We start from the raw sequence: 20,866 nt of genomic DNA on the forward strand, positions 1-20,866 counted from the left end.
GTCTATATCCAGCATATGTCGTAAAAATAAATCTACTTAGGGAAACATGTTCAGCACATAAATTTAACATCGCTGTATTCACAAAACGCAAACATTTCATCAGTAAATTTATCAACCACTCCATATCAACGAAATGACAGTAATTATCTTAATACTCCATTGTTAAGATTACCGCTCGGATATATCGCATGTTACAAACGGTTAGTTTTGTTACGTGCGCACTTCTCTTCCCCTCTCACGTAAGGAAAACCATGTTCCTTCCTTTGGTTTTGCTTTCCGGAATTCTAAAGCAGAATACCATAAAAAGATGTTATTCTATGCATTTTAACTAAATCTTTCCTTCTCAAAGCAAAGAAAAATAGATGATAAAAAATAGGCAGTGAAGATTAATTGACAGTTATTATTCCAGAGATTGCTTCAGGAATTTGTCATAAGTAAAGTGAAAACAACTGAACGGCATTTTTGGTGAAATATAAGAAGCTCTTTTAAATATTAAACAGCTGTGTTATTGGATTTATAGGAAATCATGTGAACAACAAATATAATAGCACCTAAATGTTTTGCCCTTTATTTTACGTGAAATATTTTTTAATCTTCTGTTGTGTGACTGTTGCCTAATTTTAATTATGTTAATTGCTTAGTTTTGTTAAAGTGGTTATTTAAAAAGTTCGATCCTTATAAACTGTAATTGTTTTCTTAACTTTGGTAAAGTTAATTCTTTAACTTAAAGCTGATTTTGATTTTACTTATTTAATTTCTGTATGAAAAAAACAAACTGAATTTAGTTCTGTTCTGTTTCATTGGTGGTTTGTTTGGTTGATCCTTAAGGTTATTAATTTTAATTTTTAATTTGTGTTTTGTTATTCTAGTATGGTGTGTAAACTTAATTGTTTCACTAATTTAATATCTGTTTAACTTTTACCCCTCTTTCTTGTAAAGGTTTTAATCCTTACTTTCTGACTCAGTTGGTAAATTCGACATTTGTAATGAAACCTTATGTATTAGAATGAATTGAAACTTTATATATTAGCATTGAAATTGAGTACTTATAATTTGATTAATTGTAATAAAAGAAGTTTATGTAATAGAATTAAATTCCAGTACTGTTCGTTAAAACTACTTTTTTCAACAAGTGTAAAACTGATATAACGAAAAATATTTTATTTCCTAAGAATGGTTTGAAATTATGTTCTTGTCTTCGCTGCAAACAGTGTCTTCATTCTTGGCTTTTTCCGTAGTTTCTCTGCGCTTTGAAAAAACATCTGTCCAGCGGATATTTTTTTTATTATTATTATTTAAAGAAAAGAAATCCTCGTGCACCACAAAGTATCATACGAGACTTACAAATCGTAAGTAAAAAAGGCAAAATTGTAAGTAATAACATAGTGGGTAAATTTTTGGGACCTCTATTCGAGGCTAGCTTTTAGTATGGAGTTATGCTTAATGTTTTTCCAGTGGGGGAACGAATTGGCCAATGTCAGCGGTGAGTCCTTTTTAAATTTTCACCTCGAGATTAGGCTACTGGAATTTTGTTGTTGTCGAAGTTCAGCGGAAAAGGAGATTGACTTCCGCCTGCAGCCTTAGAGTCCCGTAAATGCAGATGGGCAAGTTGTGCCTACTTCTGGAAAACTGGAGGGCCGAATTTTCCCATGAAGAAGAGCTGTTGAGGTGCTTGGAAGGTTTGGGGCTCGGCGATCTTCCTCCTCGCTTCCTCCCCAAGTTAGAAGATTATCGCCAGGTGAAGAAAAACGTTGGCGAGGGGATTTCTACCGAGAGACTGCTAGGGAGTGCAACACGCTTTATTATTTGCTGCGGAGGGCCTACTAGAACTATGGCTGAAATCAAACGCTTGAAGACAATGTTTTTTAAAACTGTTAAAACTATATATGCAAATGTGTTGTTAATTATGTAAAATTTAAAAAAACTTACACAAATTTTCCCATATATTCACAGATTCAAATTTTGCGTTATAAATGAATATTATTCAAGAACCATTTTATCAAGCTGAATGTAATTTAAATTTTATACAGTTTTAAACGAGCAACTGGGCTGAAGAATCACGTGAATTCAGAAATGAATGATCATTACGCACAATATTACATTTTTATGAAATTTTGCTCGTTTCATAATGAGGTTCAGGTTCAGGTTATTTAATTACGGCAAAGCCTCGAGGGCTATCTGCCTAAGGGGAGGGATGCCTTCGTGGAGGACTTTCTAAGGGAAACTGGCTCGTATACACGTTACACATGGGGAAAACCACGAAAACACCCATGCAGCCAGCCCGTTCGCGGGATTCGTCCCTCGGACCGAACTACCAGTGATCAGCGAATTTACCGCTCGGCCGCTGGTGGGCCCGTTTCATAATTCTCTGTTATAACAGACACATTCCGTTAGATAAAGAAGCCAGTTTCTGAGTGTCAATCTGGAAAGCAATCGTCTGATGGAGTCTGACCTACATTTAAATTTGATGCTTCATAATGATGCTCAACAAAGTATGAACTTAAAAATTCTGCTCATAGGAAATGTTGTGTTCTCATTTCAAAATATGAAGCTGTAAGAATATGCAGTTGGCTAATGATTTATACAAACTAAGAAAATCTTAAGATAACTTTGAAAGGCCAACTTGCTAAGCATTTTTCTCTGAGTAAATCAAGCCGCTTTAAGCTCCGTTCAAGCTACGCAAAAAATTTACAAAAGCATTTGTATGGATCTTCACTGCAGTATCTTAACTCCTGCAACAGCAGGAGACAAAAGTCAGTCAGACAACTTATTGTGCCGTCTTAACGTCTAATAGGGAAATCAAATCTGCACTGCTTGGGAAAAATCAGAACAAATATTCAAGTAAAATTAAAATAATAAATACAAAGTAAAGAGGAATTACAAGCTTTGACCCAGGCTTTAAATCTGTCACGAAGCAATTAAGGCTAGCAAAGCTTAAGCCACTTAAAGTAATTCAAGTTGCAGGGAGAAGTAACAAAGTGGCAGTCAGCGACAGCTGTTTCTGTTGAACTGAAGAATTCTGCGCTTATATACATTAACAAATTGGGATGCTAGAGAAACTGACGAAACTAGAAATGAAAGTGCAGACAAAATAATAGAATAAATGTTTAATTAACATTAAATCTTACTCATTAAGTTACTACAATTCAGGACCTTAATGGATACAATAGTCAAACGTCTGACTAATTTTCATTGCTATCTCTGCTCTAAAATAAAGGCATCCATGTTACAACAACAAACAAACAAGTACAAACTAACATATTGGGATTACTGTACATCACGCCAGTGCCAATTTAATTAAAAAAAAAGCTTTATTAAGTCTTACTTACGTTAAAAAGAAATATAAGGTAGATTAGATACGTTTATAAACCAGATATGAGAGTAAAAAACAGAATATTTTAGTTAATAATTTGAAAATGAATACAATACAAAAAATTGCAAGCAAAGGGAAAAATTAACAGTTTTACAATTAAGCTAACCTCTATTATAATTCAATATTCAAAATGTAGTCCAAAAGTATATTAAATGGTTTATTTTGTCCTATACACTTTTTCATTCGGAGATTTATGCTAAAAACGAGCGATAAAATCAGGCGACAGTCAGACAGGAAATATTTTTTCTAGTGCTTGCCGAGTCTTTGCATGTTTTCAAGCGCCGCCAACTCTTCCGGAGTGATTCGCGCTTGTTTCCCTAAATATTGATCTTAAACACATGCTTTCAATTACATTCTTAAAATGAGGTACAAAATTTTGTGAGAACTGTCTCCGCCCTGCGAGTGCGAGGGGGTGAATCTGAAATAAAATACATCCTTTCATATGGTCTTTTCAGAGCAAAACATTTTCATTGTAAAAGTTTTATTACGGTTTTATTAAAAACAAAAAATTCTTTATTCCTGGCCGCGACGTTTGCCCAAATATGGTTAATAAGCAGCTTTGCCAAAAATAAAAGGATCAGCTACAAATTTAATTAAAATGTTATTATACTCAAGAGAAACCATTAATCGACAAACTGAATATTTGTTTTCAAATAGCTTTCTGAATTTATCTTGAAACATCTTGAATTTAAATGTGTAATAAGCCCACAAGAATAACATAAATCAGTAATTTTCTTCTTGAATATATACTAGAATTTTGCAAATTAGGATATTGAATTTTGTAACTAAACAAGTAATAGTGAATATTTAATAAACTTAAATTTGTTCTCTCTATGGTTTGTATAGAAATCTAATTCGTATGAAACCTTTCTTATCCACGATATTGAGATCATTTTAAGAAAACTTGCTATTTCAGATTTTAACTTCTTTTCTGAAGTATAACATAAAGAAATAGAAAGATAATGAAATTTAAAGCTTCAAACTATTCCTGAAATTGGTGAAAATATACAAAGGTTGTAAATACATAAACTCTTTATTTCAATACATCTATTTTAATCAATAAACTTTTAATTATAAGTAATTGGGTATGTGTCTCTGATATAGTGCTAACATGAGTTGTATAATTTTCACCGGTATTAAATTCAGCATGATTTTTAATTCTCGATTGTATAATATTTTTCCTTCTAATATAAATGTACAAATGAATAGCAGAACTATATTTTTCTTTTCTTGTAATCGTGTTGTAATGGCATAATTTAGAACGGTGGGAAACTGAGCTGTAATCTAATAGGATAAATCAGAATTTCTTCCATTATCTTGGATAAGTTTTCTTTCTCTGAACAAATACGCATTTGTTGTCGCGTAAAAAATTAATTACTTCTGAAAAAGGAGGATTCCTTTTACTACACTTTTTCTTGTTATTTTAGCACTACATCAGTACAATTATGCATATTATCTACTAAGAATTAGCAATTAAACAGAAAAATAAAGATACTAAATTTCTTTGTCCGAATGTGAAGATAATTTTTTAGATCAGCAATCGAAAACATTTCAGGAATTAAAACATATGAAATAAAAGAAAGTAAATTTGAAGATGCTGCAGTCTCTGCACAATAACATAAAAAATTAATTAGGAAATAGAAATTTATTGTACCCAATCTTGCTTGTTTCAAATCAATGTCTAATTTGCATTAATATTTTCGATATTGTGAATATTCTCGCTATATAAAGCATATTTATTAAAATAATGCAATGATTTACAGTAAATTGTTATATTATAATGTATTGCTTAATAATTATACTTGACAAATAAAACAGCAATAAACAGTAAGTTTTTAACGTGTCGTTTTGAATAAATTAATTTTTATGCATAAAACTGGATATAATTATGTTTCTAATGCACTATAAAGTTTTTTAATTAAATTAAAATAAAGGAACAGAAAAATTGCGAAAACAGTGTCTCGTATTAACAGTCTCTAGACAATAAACCAAATATTGTAAAATTTGGTTATTTATTGCGAATTGGTATCTCTTAAACATATTCAATCTAGTAGCTACAAAATTAAATTAAAATTCCTTTAAATACGACTTATTTGTTTTTATCATATATTAGCTTTTAACTGTAATTCTATCACGCATATCTGCACATACCATATGTTTTAGCATGTTAATTTCTATACATAATTTCACTGTAATAGTTAACAAGAATGTACTTTAAGCAATTTTAAATTATTTGCTTTTGTATATATGTCTTAGTCGAAATCTTTCTGATGAAAATCGTTCTGCATTAAGGTTACATACTCGACGAAAATTTAATGAAGCTGAGTTATGTACAGTACATTAATAGTGCAGTATTAATACCTAGCTCATGAGCTTCACTCTTCTATAGTAGTTTACTCTGCTTTAGTAGTAACTATGTTTTATTTTCTGTACAGGCTCTCCAATGATGAATTTCGTCTCGACTTTGGTTCCTAACGGGTTGCACACGTTCTTTGGTTTTCTTTATTTGTAGCATGAAAATAAATTAGTTTCCTTTAGAAGTTTTCTATGGAGGCATCTTTCCTAAGGCAGATAAACCGATCTTACTTTGCCATAATCTGCCAACTAAGCGTTTTTCGGTACAAAATTTAATTTCAAATTAAGGTTAATTAAGGAAATAAAATTTAGATCAGGCCTGGAAAGCATAAATTACCTGTAGATTACATCTCTGTAAGAAAAAGGTTAAGAAAGATGATTAAAAGTTTATGTTGAAGTAATAATTTGTACTTTTCGGAATTCTTATACGTTGCAACAGCCTCAAATGATGCGAAATCTCAAGAGGAATAGTTTCCCATAGGAATCCAATTGTTCCCTTTAGATTTTCTTTGCTAATTTTTGAATACTTTCTCAAATCATGACCAAAGATGTTAAAGGTGAAATGAGATACGTAATATCGCTTCAAATTATCTGCAGAAAATGACTCCGAAGTTTTAACACATTTATGACAATGAAACGGGCTTGTATTAATTTTTTAAGTAAAGAAATATTTACAAAAACGTAAGAAAGGAACGTTAGAGTTTTTTAAAATAACATGCTTCCTAAGTAACATTGTACGCTGAGAATTTTCCGCACATTACGGCTTAATTTTTCTTTTCTTTTTATATCGTTATTTAAAGAAATATTTCTGAGATAATTTTGCATATTTTAATCAATAAAAGCATGATCAATCAGTTTTATAATGATGACCAAAGATTCACAAACACCTGATTTTGAGCGAGTCAGTTATTAAGCGTTCTTTAATATTCATGAATATTTTAATGTTTCTCAGGTACATTCTTATTTTTCCCTCAAATATGATGAAGTCGCTGTGTATGCGTGACTTTTAATGAAGATAATAAGCGGCAAATTCTTTAAGATGCCTGCGCTAATACCACCAATATGTATTTGCATCGAACGATCTGCTGTAAACCTTAAGCCGCATTTATTTTAACATGTAAAAAAAAATAACGAAGATTTTTTTTTTGGTTAAACTTCCGTAAAGTATATAAATACAATTTGCTTCCGAAGCGCTATCTACTTAACTTACGAATATATTTCAATGAATTAAAATCTCTTGTATATTTTCTGCATCGTTTTTGTAATGTTATCAGACTTCGATTGATTATGAACAATAAAAGTTTCCTGTAAGGCATGAATCATTTCTTTAAGAGCATTTAAATATTTAGTGCTAATGACTATGGATGCTTACTCATTTGATCGTACCCAACTGCCTTCCTTTCTGTGGAATAATTATTACCTCGTAGATCATAAAAATTAAGAGATAATATTAGAATTGTACAGACAGCATAAAAAATTACATGAAGTTTAGAGAAAATCGCGTGTGAGTTAAAAAAAGATTCATTCGATCTGAAATTGTACTTTCTGGGTCTGGTACTCCCTCTTACCCTGCCACCAAATACTTTAGAAGCAAACTATTGCACCTACCAACGTGTCTGGAGGAAAAAGTGATAAAATTTAAAAAGAGTTAAAATTTGGTAAGTCATTAATTAAAACCAATAATTTTAAACGTGAACGGATAAAAGGAAATGTAATTCTTCAATCAAGAACGTTTATGGTAAAGTTAGCAGAATGAAGATTTTTTAAATGATTTAGTGTTATAACGATTCATTGCTTTTAATGCGATATTTTGCATATCTCTATTGGATAGGCTCAGTTATGTTGAACAGAAACGTTATAAGCTCCCCAAGAGTTGAAATCCAAAATAAAGTCTTTAAGGATAACTGCACATTTTATTAACGAAACATTGTAGCTTGGAAATTAAATTTAAGGAGAATCCCAGCGCTTATACAATCATTATCAGAAAAAGACGCATAGTTTTTAACAGAAGAATAATATCTGATATAAACAGGAAATTATCTGGAAAAACTGCGTAAAATCTATGCTTATAGATTAAACTCGAAATTACATGAGTTTCTGAAAGTGAGTTGACGATAGAGAGCAGATATATGTGCAATATTTGTGAGTAGAAAGAAGTCGCTTACAGTCTTATTGAGCATTAGTCACAAGTTACGTTTAGTAAAAGGCTAATACCTACACACTGATTAAACATTTTAGACTACCAGACAAATTCTCATCCAGTCTTTAATTTAAAATCCATTAATATCAAATTATTAAAATAAGAGTAAAAACAACTACAACATTTATTTGTACTTCAGCTTGAAGATGCAAAACTAAAACGTTTAATCGAAACACACTGTCCGCTTCTTGAGGCCTAAAAATGCAACATTAATTCAATTATTTATAAAACAAATTTTAAATTGAAACTAAAGCATCCAGCGGTTATGCCAAAGCTCCTTCTAACATAGATAAAAGATAAAATTAAACTCATGATCAGTCATACACGTAATCCCAACAAGTAGAATCAGTGCTACAAATGCTTAACGTGGACACTCTCTCCCGCATAGGTTCTTAGTCGTTGCTTTAATTCAATTGATTTATATTTCTGATTACGCTGATAAAAAACAAAAGAACAGAAAATCTTTCCCATTAAAGTTAATTAAAATAAATTTTGCAAACTAAAATAAAACTTAAAAAATTCAAACTTTTTGTGTAATTAATGATTTTATTCCCGTAAACCTTTCTAGATCAAATATCATGAATTATTAATGTAGAAATGTATACACATAGGCTACTCTGATCGATTAATGGCTAGCTCTTCTGGCTATTTTATCTTTTGGCCAGGGTTCAGATCCCGGAGAGGGTATGGATGAGTAAGTGTACAGGGCCTTTGCGGCATGGGAGCGCTTAAAATAGAGGGCAAGTCAAAAGACCTACCTAGAATTTTGCTGGTATGGGAAGAAGGGTAGAAGACCCATGAAACCGTTCCCGGAAGACGCTAAAAATTGGGATAGAACTGGGCAAAGTTGTACTGTTGCATATAAGTTTCCCAAAGGAAACGCTAACGACAGACGCAATCTTATGTTCCTTCTCCTCAATAAATTTCACGGATTTGTTGTGATATTGCTGTTAACAAGAGGGATAAGTTACAATAGCAACATAAATTCATTGAAAAGTCCTTACTCCCAAAACGAGATATAAATGAAAACTGTGGAACGGAACTGATAAAGATAATCAAAGAAAACTGTACTTCTGAATGAGAAGAAAAAGGAATAGTCTGAATTTTCAACTACGTTACACTGTTAGAGAAGAAGCTACTGAAACCTAATAAAACTTTCCTGTTACACATCAGTAAGCTTCAGTTAGCAAAGGGTCTTACTCGATCTAAAAGATGTCTTTCTAAAAATGCATATGCAGTTTTAAATGTTTTAGTATTAATTTTATCAAAACAAAAAATTAAATGCAGTAAGTGCATACCATTTAACAATTACACAGATACGAGATACATTTAACGTGACATTCTAAGTATTAAATCTCACACACAGTAATTTAATGAGTATTAGAAGTTTAGCAATATGCAATACGTAAAACTAGTGTTTTAGCTTGATATTTGACACCTAATACTTTATTTTAACTAGTTATGTGTGAAACAAATCAATCTGAAGCTTTTAATGCAAAGCATTTGATTAAATATATTGCATTAAAAAAAGGAAGTGTTTCACAATCCATCTCCTAAGCAAATTCTTAGAAGACGGCTTGCGGTTGCTTAGAATTACAAAATTGTTTCAAACTTAAATTTTGTTTAGTCTAAATTTTGTAAAGCTTCAAGAAGTTCACATAAATGAAAAGCAATTATGTGTTAAATAATAAAAGAGGATTCAGAAATTTCCATTAGCTTTGTGAACAAATTTAGAAAGTTCAAGAAAGACTGAAATTAAATTTTTGAATAACTGATGAAATATCAAATAGAAAATCATTTAGTAGTCCACGAGTGGCCGAGAAGCTAAATCTGTTAATATTTTCTTACGCAGTCGAATTCTGTCTGATAATTAATTAATTAACCATCCAAGAGTATTCAGTAAACGAAAAATAGGAATATGCTAAATCTAAATTCTAGAATTAGAAAATTGCCCTTTATCGTGCTATTTACATAAAGCTTCGTGAGTGGAGAAGCGGGAAAAGAAATAGAATGTTGCCATCGAACTAACTATAAGCACGAAACTTCACCTTCAGGACAGTGATTTTCTTGTCCTTCTCTTTTGAAAGAAGAGTACATGTCTCCAATTTTCTGAGCATAAATGTAAGACAATTCTAAGAGGTTAAAATACCAGAATATTTTGTGTTATAAAGCTGTTAATATACTATTGTCTCAGCAGATTAAGAACTCATGCGAAAATTTCAGAAGTAAAAATTTATCTGGTAACACAATATTAGATATAGCTTCAGGGAAATAAGATTCTCTACTTTGATTAAGAAAGATTTAAGAGCTAAAGACAGAATAAGACTGCAAATCTACGCTTTTCCTTTCCATTATGCCAAGTGCAGTGCTCATCTCTTAATTAATGGACTGAAAACATTTAATTTAATACGAAATTATAGGAATTAAAACTTTGTTCACATTACTAGCTGCAAGAATGAGCACAGTTCCGAGCGATTTATTCGATTATCATTTATTCAAACTAACCATCTGCAAATGAAATCAGACGCTTCGCCTTAAAACAAATGATTGCGATCTGTTAACAATGCTGAACGTCTAATTTGATTGAATCATTCTAAATCTGGAATTTCATAGCATTAGTATATTGAAAGCATATGTACTTTATAAACCTGAAAAATATTTGATCATTTCTCTAAGTATACATATCAAAATTTTCATGATTGATATTCTTTCATTTCTCCACTGTGTGAAATAGCTGAATCATTTCAAAATACGTAATTTCGTTGGATGAAAATGAAAAAAAAAAAGGCTTCTAATTCAAAATCTAGAACCTAATACAATTTCAACTGCATAATATGCAGTTAAGATGCATAATATGCTACTTATTAAGTTCTTTTTAATTTAATAAGTTTAAAAGAACACTACAAGAAGAAGAAGCTAAATTGTTAGGTTTTAGGAACGAGAAACGTCAAAAACATCAAATGTGCTCTCACCGGAATCCACACCACATGGCTTTCGAGAACAGAACGAACGGTAAATGCAAAAATTTCATACAAACTCATCTTCTGAGATTTCGCCTGCAAATTAATTTTGATGCATAATTATAGAAAAGGTTTTCTTTAATGCAATTTGTATAGCTTGAATATTTTCCCCTTGTTTTAAAATATTTCTTGAAATTAAAAAATAGCTTCGTATCAATATTTAAAATTGCAGAATCATTAGGTTTTTTTGATTCGGAAGACGGGAAAAATTAAGAATGTCTTTGCCGGGACTCGAACCTGGACCTTTCGAATACGCGCCAAGTGTGCTACCATCACACTACGAAGGCATGCTGTAAGGAGGGATAAAACGCCTTATATACTCCTCCTTTTAAAAGCGCGACTGGGAATTATGGGACCCAAGCGCCAAACCCTGGTGGTGACGAATAATTGCCCACAACCTTTTAGTTCAGGAGCCACTTGTTGAGTCATTAAGTTATTTTGAAGCAGGAGATATGAAAAATGAGCAATGCCCTCGCAGGGACTCGAACCTGGACCTCTCGAATACGCGTCGAGTGTGATACCGTTGCACCACGAAGGCATGCTGAAAGGAGGGAGAAAATACCTTATAAAAAATAGTGGTTCGAATTCAACATCTTAATGCAAGATATTCAGACATGGTTTCAGATTATGAACATAATGAACTTCCTGCCATCCCTGTTACAAGAGCATGATTTGATTGGATAATTATTAGGCTTATTATTGGAATATTCTGGTCGTTTTAGGAGTTTGTAAAATATCCTTTGACTGGAATTTTTTTTATTTTCTTTTGTACATATACATAAAAGGAACACATGCAGTAACACAAAATTTAAGCGCAACCATTGTGCATGAAATGTAACTTTCAGCAAGCCCTTTATTCTACACGTTTCGGCTAAATGTGGACTCAAAATTGTCAGCTCGTGTCGTTGTGCTAACGCCGCATCTGGAGAGTTTGCAAACGGAAAATGAGATGCAAGGTACTGGTCAGTTCGATTCCGTGATGGACATTGGGATTGTGACTATCGAATCCGTTCAGAATGGCTTTCGGGAGCGAATTGCAAAGATCATTTTGTAACGTCCCTTGATCTTTCAGAGAACTCTGATAAGCCTGCTCATTTGATATGAAGAGAAAGCTTTAGCAGTGGAAGTAGCCATTTACCTGTGTAATCGTGGAAAAGCTTTAGTCCCTAGTTTGTCACAGCGTAAGTGAAATTTGAATCTATTTCATCAGCACACGGGGTGAAAGCCCTTTTCACATATATATACTTCATTTAATAAAATCTTAGTCTTACACAGAAGTCTAACTCACACCCGTGGCATCAAGTATCTCCTAGTCGCCGTACCATCCAGAGCGCTGAGCACATTTGAAGGGAAGGTCATCTTAAAAGAGAGGTTCCAGTAGTGCTTCAAAGGCCTATACAGATACTATTAAAAAGTTTTATGTAGAAGATGGATGGGTTACAATATTCTTACTTCATGAGGTATTCTTTGTAGAATTCGTTCAAGACTTTATTCATAGGAGAGCATATATATATATATAAAACACAGGAAGGAATTTGATCATAATTGTGTTAAAACACAATACTGGGCAGTTACATTAAAACATTACATTATGTTTTGTGACTAGTGATGTGTGAAAATTGACATTTGTTGACCGGAGCATGAAAGTCAAATCTGGCCTGTATTTATGGTAAAATGTGCAAGGTAAATCTACGAATGTGAATACGATTTACGGAGAGAATATAATTAGGAAATCTAGATGTATCATTTTCGATAATTTTAAGTAAGATGAAAAAAACATTTAAAGGTACAACATTTTGAGGCAACTTCAAAATTGCTGTGATTGATAAGAACAAAATAGCCGCCGATCTGTAATGATATTTTTGCATCAAAGATGCTCTTCAGCTCGAATCTCAACTTCATTTTGTCTTAGTGCTTTTATACAAAACCGCTATTTCTCGAAGATTTCCCATATTTTCTGAATTCCTTGTCTATATAAGAATTTTTACCGTTCCTCACCAATTATATGCACCTGATCTTGAAACCTGAGATTTCTCTGTTGAAGCCATCAATCAGTTTCTCAATTTTCAAAACGAGATTTGTCAGTTGAAGCCATCAGTTATTTAGCCACCTTATCATACGAATGTTCAGGTGCGAAACAGGAACCGACTGGCATTACACTTAATAGGAAGGAGGAGAACAACAAAGGTACAGACCTTACTCTGGAGTCTAACCCGCACTAGTTTTAGTTAACAGTAAGCATCCCCACTAGTGGTCATATCATCCAGGTCGGTGAGCTGATTGAATTGAACGCCATCTTAAAGGAGATGTTCTTCAAGTGCTTCAAAAGTCACTACATATACTAGCAGAAAATGTCTTACTTTGAAGAAGAATGTTACTTAGAATTCATGAAACCAGTCCCCTAAATTTTGCATTTTGAATGGAATATTCGCTACTGCACTAGTAGTTTCTTCAGCTAGTTCATTATTCATCACGAACTTACGAAAATTTTCGATTTGACGTTTTTAGCAAATTCATGAATTCTTTAGTCTCACAGTACGAAAAAAATATTCATCACATTTCGTTTAGCATTATAAAACTGAGACATTTAAGAACGCTATTGATCTGCTTAATATAATCGTACCTAGACATTTACTAACTTGAAATTAGCATCGATTTTGTGATGTAATCTTTCAATACACAATGGAAGAAGCAAAGGTCGTTACAAGTTTTCCTTTTGTAGCAATGATGCAGCTTTCAAGAATGTTAAATTGCATGCTTTTAGTATATTTGTATACACATACTCTGCACAATATCAGCTGCTACACAGACAAAAGTTTCAGTAAGAGGATATTAACACAGAGGAAAGTTTTTTGTAGTTCTGATTTCATCTCTTTTCTTTTCGTTAAGGCGTGATAAATTTCTTAAATTAAACAAATAAGAAAGAAATCACACATGTGGCCATTTTATTTAGTTAATATGTTTGATTGATGCTTCGGGAAATTTTGGCCTGAACAATTGTGACCTTGCAAAACAATTGTAAATGTATGCCATTTTTTGCAAGAAAGGCTATTGAATATGTATACCACCTCTCCGGAGAAAAATTTCTGAAATATCATTGGTTGCAACTTGCGTTAAGTATTTTAATTCCACAAAGCATAATACTTAAGCTGCCTTCTCCAGTGCTTTGCCTTTTTTGTTTTTTGTGTTTTGTGTTTTGTATGTTCTGTGCAAGATGATTGATACACAAAGTAAGACAGGTGCTATACTCTATATACGACTATATGCTATCATATTCCAGAAACTTTCACAGTTACTGTTTCTGTTTTGGAAAAATATAATTTTCCAGTCTTCATTGTTGTCTTTTGAGTACAGCTAAGATAAATTCTTCTTGCATGCACACATTGTGTAATTATTAACTATTAATGGCTATTTACTGACTATGAAAAGATGCAAATAAATTATACATTATATCATTCTCACTCAGTATCACATTCAAATCATTATGACATTTGTTCATCAAAGAACAAAATTTGTGAAGCAAGAAATGTCTTTTGTTATTTAAGTAGCATCATAGTTTTTTGGCATATCTAAAATTGTCTGATTATGAGAAAGAATTAATGTATTTCAGAATTTTGAGATTTTATTTATCTTCAAAGTACTCCTTTAACCATTGTTCCATATATAGCTTTTCTAAAACCGAGATCTAAATTGTATGCGTTGTAAGGATTATGTTAATTTTATTAACAGTTAAATTTTAAGTTAAAGTTCCTTTCCTGTCAAATTCTTAACTTCATCTTACTACTTCCGACCAGAATGTAGTTTTGGAATCATTCTGAATACTTAATGAGGAGGAGCGGTGTTTAAACCGCGAAGTCTACTTACAGAGTTAGAGAGAATCAGAGTTTCTGATTTGCGCGCGTCTGCCTTTTGGCTACTCTCTCTCTCAAAGCTGTTATTACGCTCGGCCGTACTCAGGCCCTTGATAAGCTTCGTAGTCAAATAGAGTTAAGGGGCCAACTCGTTTAGAATGTTGATATCTTCGGCTATATTTCTTTAGTTAATCTTAGTTTTAATTTATTTCTTAGTCTCTTAAGTTCAAGCCCAAGTGTCGGCTTTTATTGTACACTCCAAGACGGAGTTTTGTTAAATCTTATTGGAATAATAAAGGGTTAGTTACCCTTCCTTCTTGTTGTTTCTTGTTACACGAACTTAAGCGATTATTCGCTAACTAGTTCTTAAGATTCGTCACTTTCTACAGTAACTAAGAATTATTACACTTGTGAGAATCTTACAGCGTAATTTATTTTCTTTGTCTGAATGAATCATATGAAGATTCATTGTTTCGTGTTCCAACTTGAATTTTAGTTTAAAACTGAAACCATCATGCAATATAACGGGTCCCCCCCCCCGCCTTAAAAATAAATATTCTCATCATGCTACTTCGCTTTAAGAAAAATGTCCAAAGAAAACTTTTGCTTTATTCAAAAAGGTTAAGACGTGGAAATATCATTCATCGACTTTGCATCGTTCTTACTATGCGAGGGAAATGTACATCTGACTATAAATGTGGGAGCTCATACTGTTTCAAGGCAGTTTAATCTGCATATACAGAACTACACGATATAAAAGGATGGATGGATCAGCTGGAGCATACTAGCCTATTTCAAGCCTCTCCTCATCTGCCAGATCAGAAAACTAACTTAACTTTCGATATGGAATCAGACAGACGTACAGAAAGTGCGGATGATGATCTGACAGATGCAAACGAATGATCCTCTGTTTAACACCCTAGTCAAATGCGTGAATAAACATCCCTGTTTGCCTCATCTCTGACAACTAACCATATCGCAGCATCGTCCGCGCTAAGACGTCAAGTCATCTTGTATAAGCATTATATCTTCAACTATGGAAGTTTAAACTACTTACTCTATGTTATTCCTGTTTATTTACTCTATGTACTTATCATATTATTCTTGTTTTAACATTATTTGGCGTTTCATGCGTTACTTGGTATGATTTGATATGTATACCTGGGAATTTTTTTATATACTTCATTTGGTTCATCTGATTACGGCAAAGCACGCGAAGGCTATCTGCCTAAGAGGGGGATGGATGCCTTCGTGGAGGACTTTCTAAGTTTTTCATATGTAAAATTAATGGTGATTCCTTCTGTGCTTTACGAGTTTTTGGCATATGAAAGATTACACAGGAAAGCTTTCCTTTCCTAAAATGTGAGTAAGAACTTTTCATTGTACCCCTTTTAACTTTTCGATTTTAATAGAATATTGCATTAAACTTGAATATATGAAATTTATGAGCAATTTTTACCGTTTTGAAATCTGTACTTTACATTCCGTTTATTTTTAATATTAAACCGTGGCTTAAACAGCAAATATTCCATTAATATTTCCTTAATCTTTCTAACATAAAATGTAACTTTCAGACACTAGCTGGTAGATTTCAATGCATTAACTTCCATACAGCGGAAATATTCTAGAAATTATAATAACATTTTATTTAGAGCTTGTTTTTAATATTTTAGAAAAAATTTTCAAATAAAATGCAGTTCTGTTTTGATTGAACTAGATTTTTGATGAAATGCAATTATGTTGGACTCGACGTAACTTTACAAGATATAAAATGCTGCTTACTATTAAATACGGCGTGATTCCGTAAGGAAAAAACACACGCATCCCATGATAGTGAGAAAGCTAACACCTCACAAATGCATCAAAAATGCCAAGCTCATTATCTTCTTTCCCATAGAAACTAATTTCCGATATGACCTGCAACTTCTTCATAATGAAGGAGCAAGATGCCTGAAGTAAAAACCCCGTGCATCCTTTTTAATACAATAAATAGCGTATAAAAGTGGCATTATTAATATCATGTAAGCCTGTCATCAAATTTTACATATCCGTAGTTCGTCCGTTAAATTCTTGCATACGATAAGCTCGGTTAAAGGACTAAATATATAGTTCCCTTCGATTTTTAATAAAGCTTCTTGACGGTCTTTATTATTCATGATTTACGTTTCTCTATAAACTTTCTTTATGGGATAATAAACATTGCATCTTGTTTTCACTTAAACCCAACTCAAATAAAACATTGCTTTTGCTCTTTTATTTATGATTCGTTTTCTACATCTATTTATCTGAAAACTTGAAGTCTTCTTTAGTCTTCAATAAAGAGTATATCGAAATATGTCTTTCTACTAACTTTTAACTAATTTTGTTAACACAAATCTAAACTCAATAAATTATTTCAATTTAGCAAAACAAATTCTAAATTTTTTCGGACAAATAAGCATTGACATTTGCGATACTACTCTAGTTCAAATATTTTTACTACCCAGTCATTTCCTAAACGCATCCGCTATTCAGCTGCATATATATTTTATCGAAGCAAGCACATAAAAGCTGAAAATGTGTTATGTAAATAATAGGTACTCAAATTTAGGTATAGACAAAATAGTAAAAGTATATATAAAATTATCACCTAAAGATGATTTTTCTTGTAAAACTCTTTAGTACAAAATCAATTTATTGCTTTTATAGAATAAATATAGCATTAGCATAGAATTCTGGAATTTTATACCATTTAATCTTTCTTTTATAGCTGGAAAGTCCAAATCGATACTTCTTAGTGTCATTAAGATGTTAGGTTGACTAACTATGACCATGCAAAGATGAACTGTCGAACTTAGAAGGTATGCCCTTGTGTAAGACATTTCAAAAGAAACTGGCTCCTACTCACATATTATATCAGGAACCCAAAAAAGCCTCATGAAGCCAGCTCTTTTGCAAGAAATCAAATCCGGAAAGAACTACCAGTGTTAAACAGTCTTAGCCACATTTTACGATCAGAAAATGAAAGACTAGATAATTAGTATTTATGAAAATAAAACCATAAATATAACTCAGGGCAAAGATTGAGGAAAATTCGTTAAAATTCTAAATAAGTATGCTAAACATGGCAGCGCTTTTACGAAGAAAACGGTATAATATAAATATTTAAAGAATTGAATTTAATTAAATGACAAATTCTTAAGCTTGTTCATGAGCGTGAAAATTGTCTTAAGCTTGAAAGGCTGTGACATTTATTTCAGAACTTCAATAAACATCCCATAAGAGAGAACAGAGATTAGAACCCCATCTAAAATATACTCCACCCTCTTATAAATTCTACATATGAGACACCAAATTCATTAACTGTGTTCAGGGATTTATATCTTCATTTTAAAACGTTCTTGTAGTTTAAATAAAATTCTCATAATTTTTTGCTACATCTGGACACCGTTTTACGTAATTGTCGCTGGGACGCTTGCCAGATTATACTTCGTCTCAATTAAGTTTTATTAACAGCAATTAGAAAACAATCTGTTAGGGTCAGTTGTACAGATGAAATCCATTTTTACAAATTTCACTTGCAAATAAATTTCATTTTAAGAAATATAATTTATCTATGGTTTAGTATATGTATGTCTGCATATATAATATTTCATTTACAAGAGTTATCTAATTATAAATTATAAATAAGCACTTCAGTTAGTTTCGGCCATCAGTATCTAAAGGAATATACTAAAATACTGTTATTAGCAACTCAAATAAAGAAAATATTATATCAAATTTACTTTTTAATATAGTACTTGACGTATAGTCTAATTCTTACTTTATATGCGTCGCTATATTGAAAGAGATTTAGGAATAAATCTCATGATTTATATTAAAATTTTACCCTTTTATTTAAAATGGGTAATTAAACATATAATACTGTTAAAAAAATTAACTAATTTGTTAAACTAGAAAAAACTGAAAATTATGTTTCATCTACTTTGAGGATTAATTTTTTTAACTGTAGATTTTTTTTCTTTTATATGTCCATTTCATGTTCACATCGTTATTTGTGTGAACTACTTGTATATCATGTTTTTATATTATTCATATTTTATCAGTTTTTCTTACGATATTGTTTTATTTATGATAATGTTTCATTTACATACCGCTTAATTTCTTGCTTTCTTCATTTTAAATTAATTTTCAATCATAACCCTTGACCAAGATAAACTTCACAGACTCTAGAAAACTTTTAGTTTGCTATGTTCATTAAAAAAATGTACGATTAACACTCCTCTAAAAATTTAACTTAAGTCATTATGGACACTATATGTATTCATGTCTATTTATAAAAAATCATTTAAAAATAGTATTTTCTTTTCTTGCATTTGCGATGAGATTTCGCAATAAGAGCGAGAAAATATAAAATTTGTGTATTGATAAAAAAATAATTGCTAGAAGTTCAAGTTCATTATTGATGTAACATAAAAAACATGATTTTTATATCTGTTTCTATTTAAATACCCAAAATTATAAATGAAGTTTTCTATTAATTATACAGTTGAATCCAGAAAAGATCACAAAAAATCCAAAAATTTCAGTTTTTGCATTACCTTTAGAAAACGAATATAAATTTTGTATATATTAATTTATTGAAATTTGAAAAATAATATTTTACGCAATACTGATTGTTATTTAGTTTTCTCAAAATGTAATACTGAAAAGCATCGGAACTTTTGTTCTGAAAGTAGCTCATCGAAAAGAGTATTAAAGCGAGATCGGAAGAGTATTAAAGATATTAGAGGATGTCAACATTATTCTCGATAATCTATTTTTCTCATGAATAAAAAATTATAACTTTGTTTATAAAAATGAAATTTTAATTTTTTTCTCAATGAACATACTATAATTTTATTTTACAATTATTTTGTTATTCTTTGCTCATAATTATTTTATACTGATAAGGAATACAGTTCAATGACATAACAGAATTAAACTAATAAAATGAAAATGAGACCCCCTCCTTTTCCAACGTCAGTTATTGGTGAAATCCAAGTCAGATTCCCGAAAAGTTTCATTTTATATTGTTTAACTTATTTTTTAGTTAGATTTAAATGACTTGTAAAACAGGTCATATATATAGCACTTAAATCTTTTGTTTCCTTATTTATTTGCTCTGAATTGAAAATTAAATTGTTGCTTAAATTAAAAAAGTAAGATTTAAAATTTAATCGAAAGCCGGCAACAGAAAATAAAATAAATGCGATAATTCTAGCAATACTGAATTCTGTCAACTCACCAATGATAGAAGAAAGGAGCAATAAAATTGTACCCGGTGCAATATCCATCCAGATACCGACTGACAACTTTTTTTAAAATAGAAGACTTCACTTTTAAACTCGCTTGCTCCAAGTCTTCCCAACAAATCCAGCCTCTCGCGGCATGGTTTCTCTCTATCTGAACACCACGTGCTAGTTCGTACTGCCTGCACTTGAGACAGGGGGCGCTACTCTCCATCACTTTGATTTATTCTCTGTAGAGAAAGTGACTTAAATTTAATGGCAATCAGTCCTCGCTCCTATTACTTAGATCAGTACTTCCTAACCGATATGCCTCATATAGTTGTTATATGGCGAGATAGTAGGTTTGGCATGAAAACGTAGTACCAATAAATTATTGCAGACATTTAATTTGCAATGCATACGTTGGAATAATACAAACAATAGTACCCTAATTTCAAAGCATTTGGGACATCCGGGAAGGTACGTCTTTTAAAGGCATGAAACTGGCATTGTTTCTGCCATAAAACATTTGTGATCAAGAAAAGGTCGCCAAATACTGCAATAAAAATTTAATTTTATTCGCTGCTAAAAAGTTTTGATATTACAACAATATATAGGTTGTAGGAAAATAAATGGTATACCTTTATCATGATAGCTTCTTAATAATTTTAAAGTAGTAATTTTATTAATTTTTGTGATGTTAAGAAAAAACGTAAACAAGGATGTCAGGCTCTCTTACGTGCAGTGTGATTTAAATTTTTTGAGAAGCACCGATTAAACAGAAATAAGATTTAAGGAACTATTCAGAAAATACTCAG

General features: G+C 31.6%; 1 protein-coding gene across 1 annotated transcript in view; it reads right to left on the reverse strand.

Moving 5' to 3' along the window:
• LOC118189877 (uncharacterized) overlaps positions 1–20,216 on the reverse strand; it is a 105,575-nt gene extending 85,359 nt beyond the window's left edge. The window contains exon 1 of the mRNA XM_035360570.2: positions 20,066–20,216. Coding sequence (XP_035216461.1) covers positions 20,066–20,114 — 49 coding nt within the window. The 5' untranslated portion in view covers positions 20,115–20,216. The remainder of the gene's footprint in view (positions 1–20,065) is intronic.
• Positions 20,217–20,866: the final 650 nt, after the last annotated feature.

Source organism: Stegodyphus dumicola, chromosome X1 (genome assembly GCF_044657685.1).
Source record: "Stegodyphus dumicola isolate Sdum_Otavi_A_Nest chromosome X1, ASM4465768v1".
NCBI lineage: Eukaryota > Metazoa > Arthropoda > Arachnida > Araneae > Eresidae > Stegodyphus > Stegodyphus dumicola.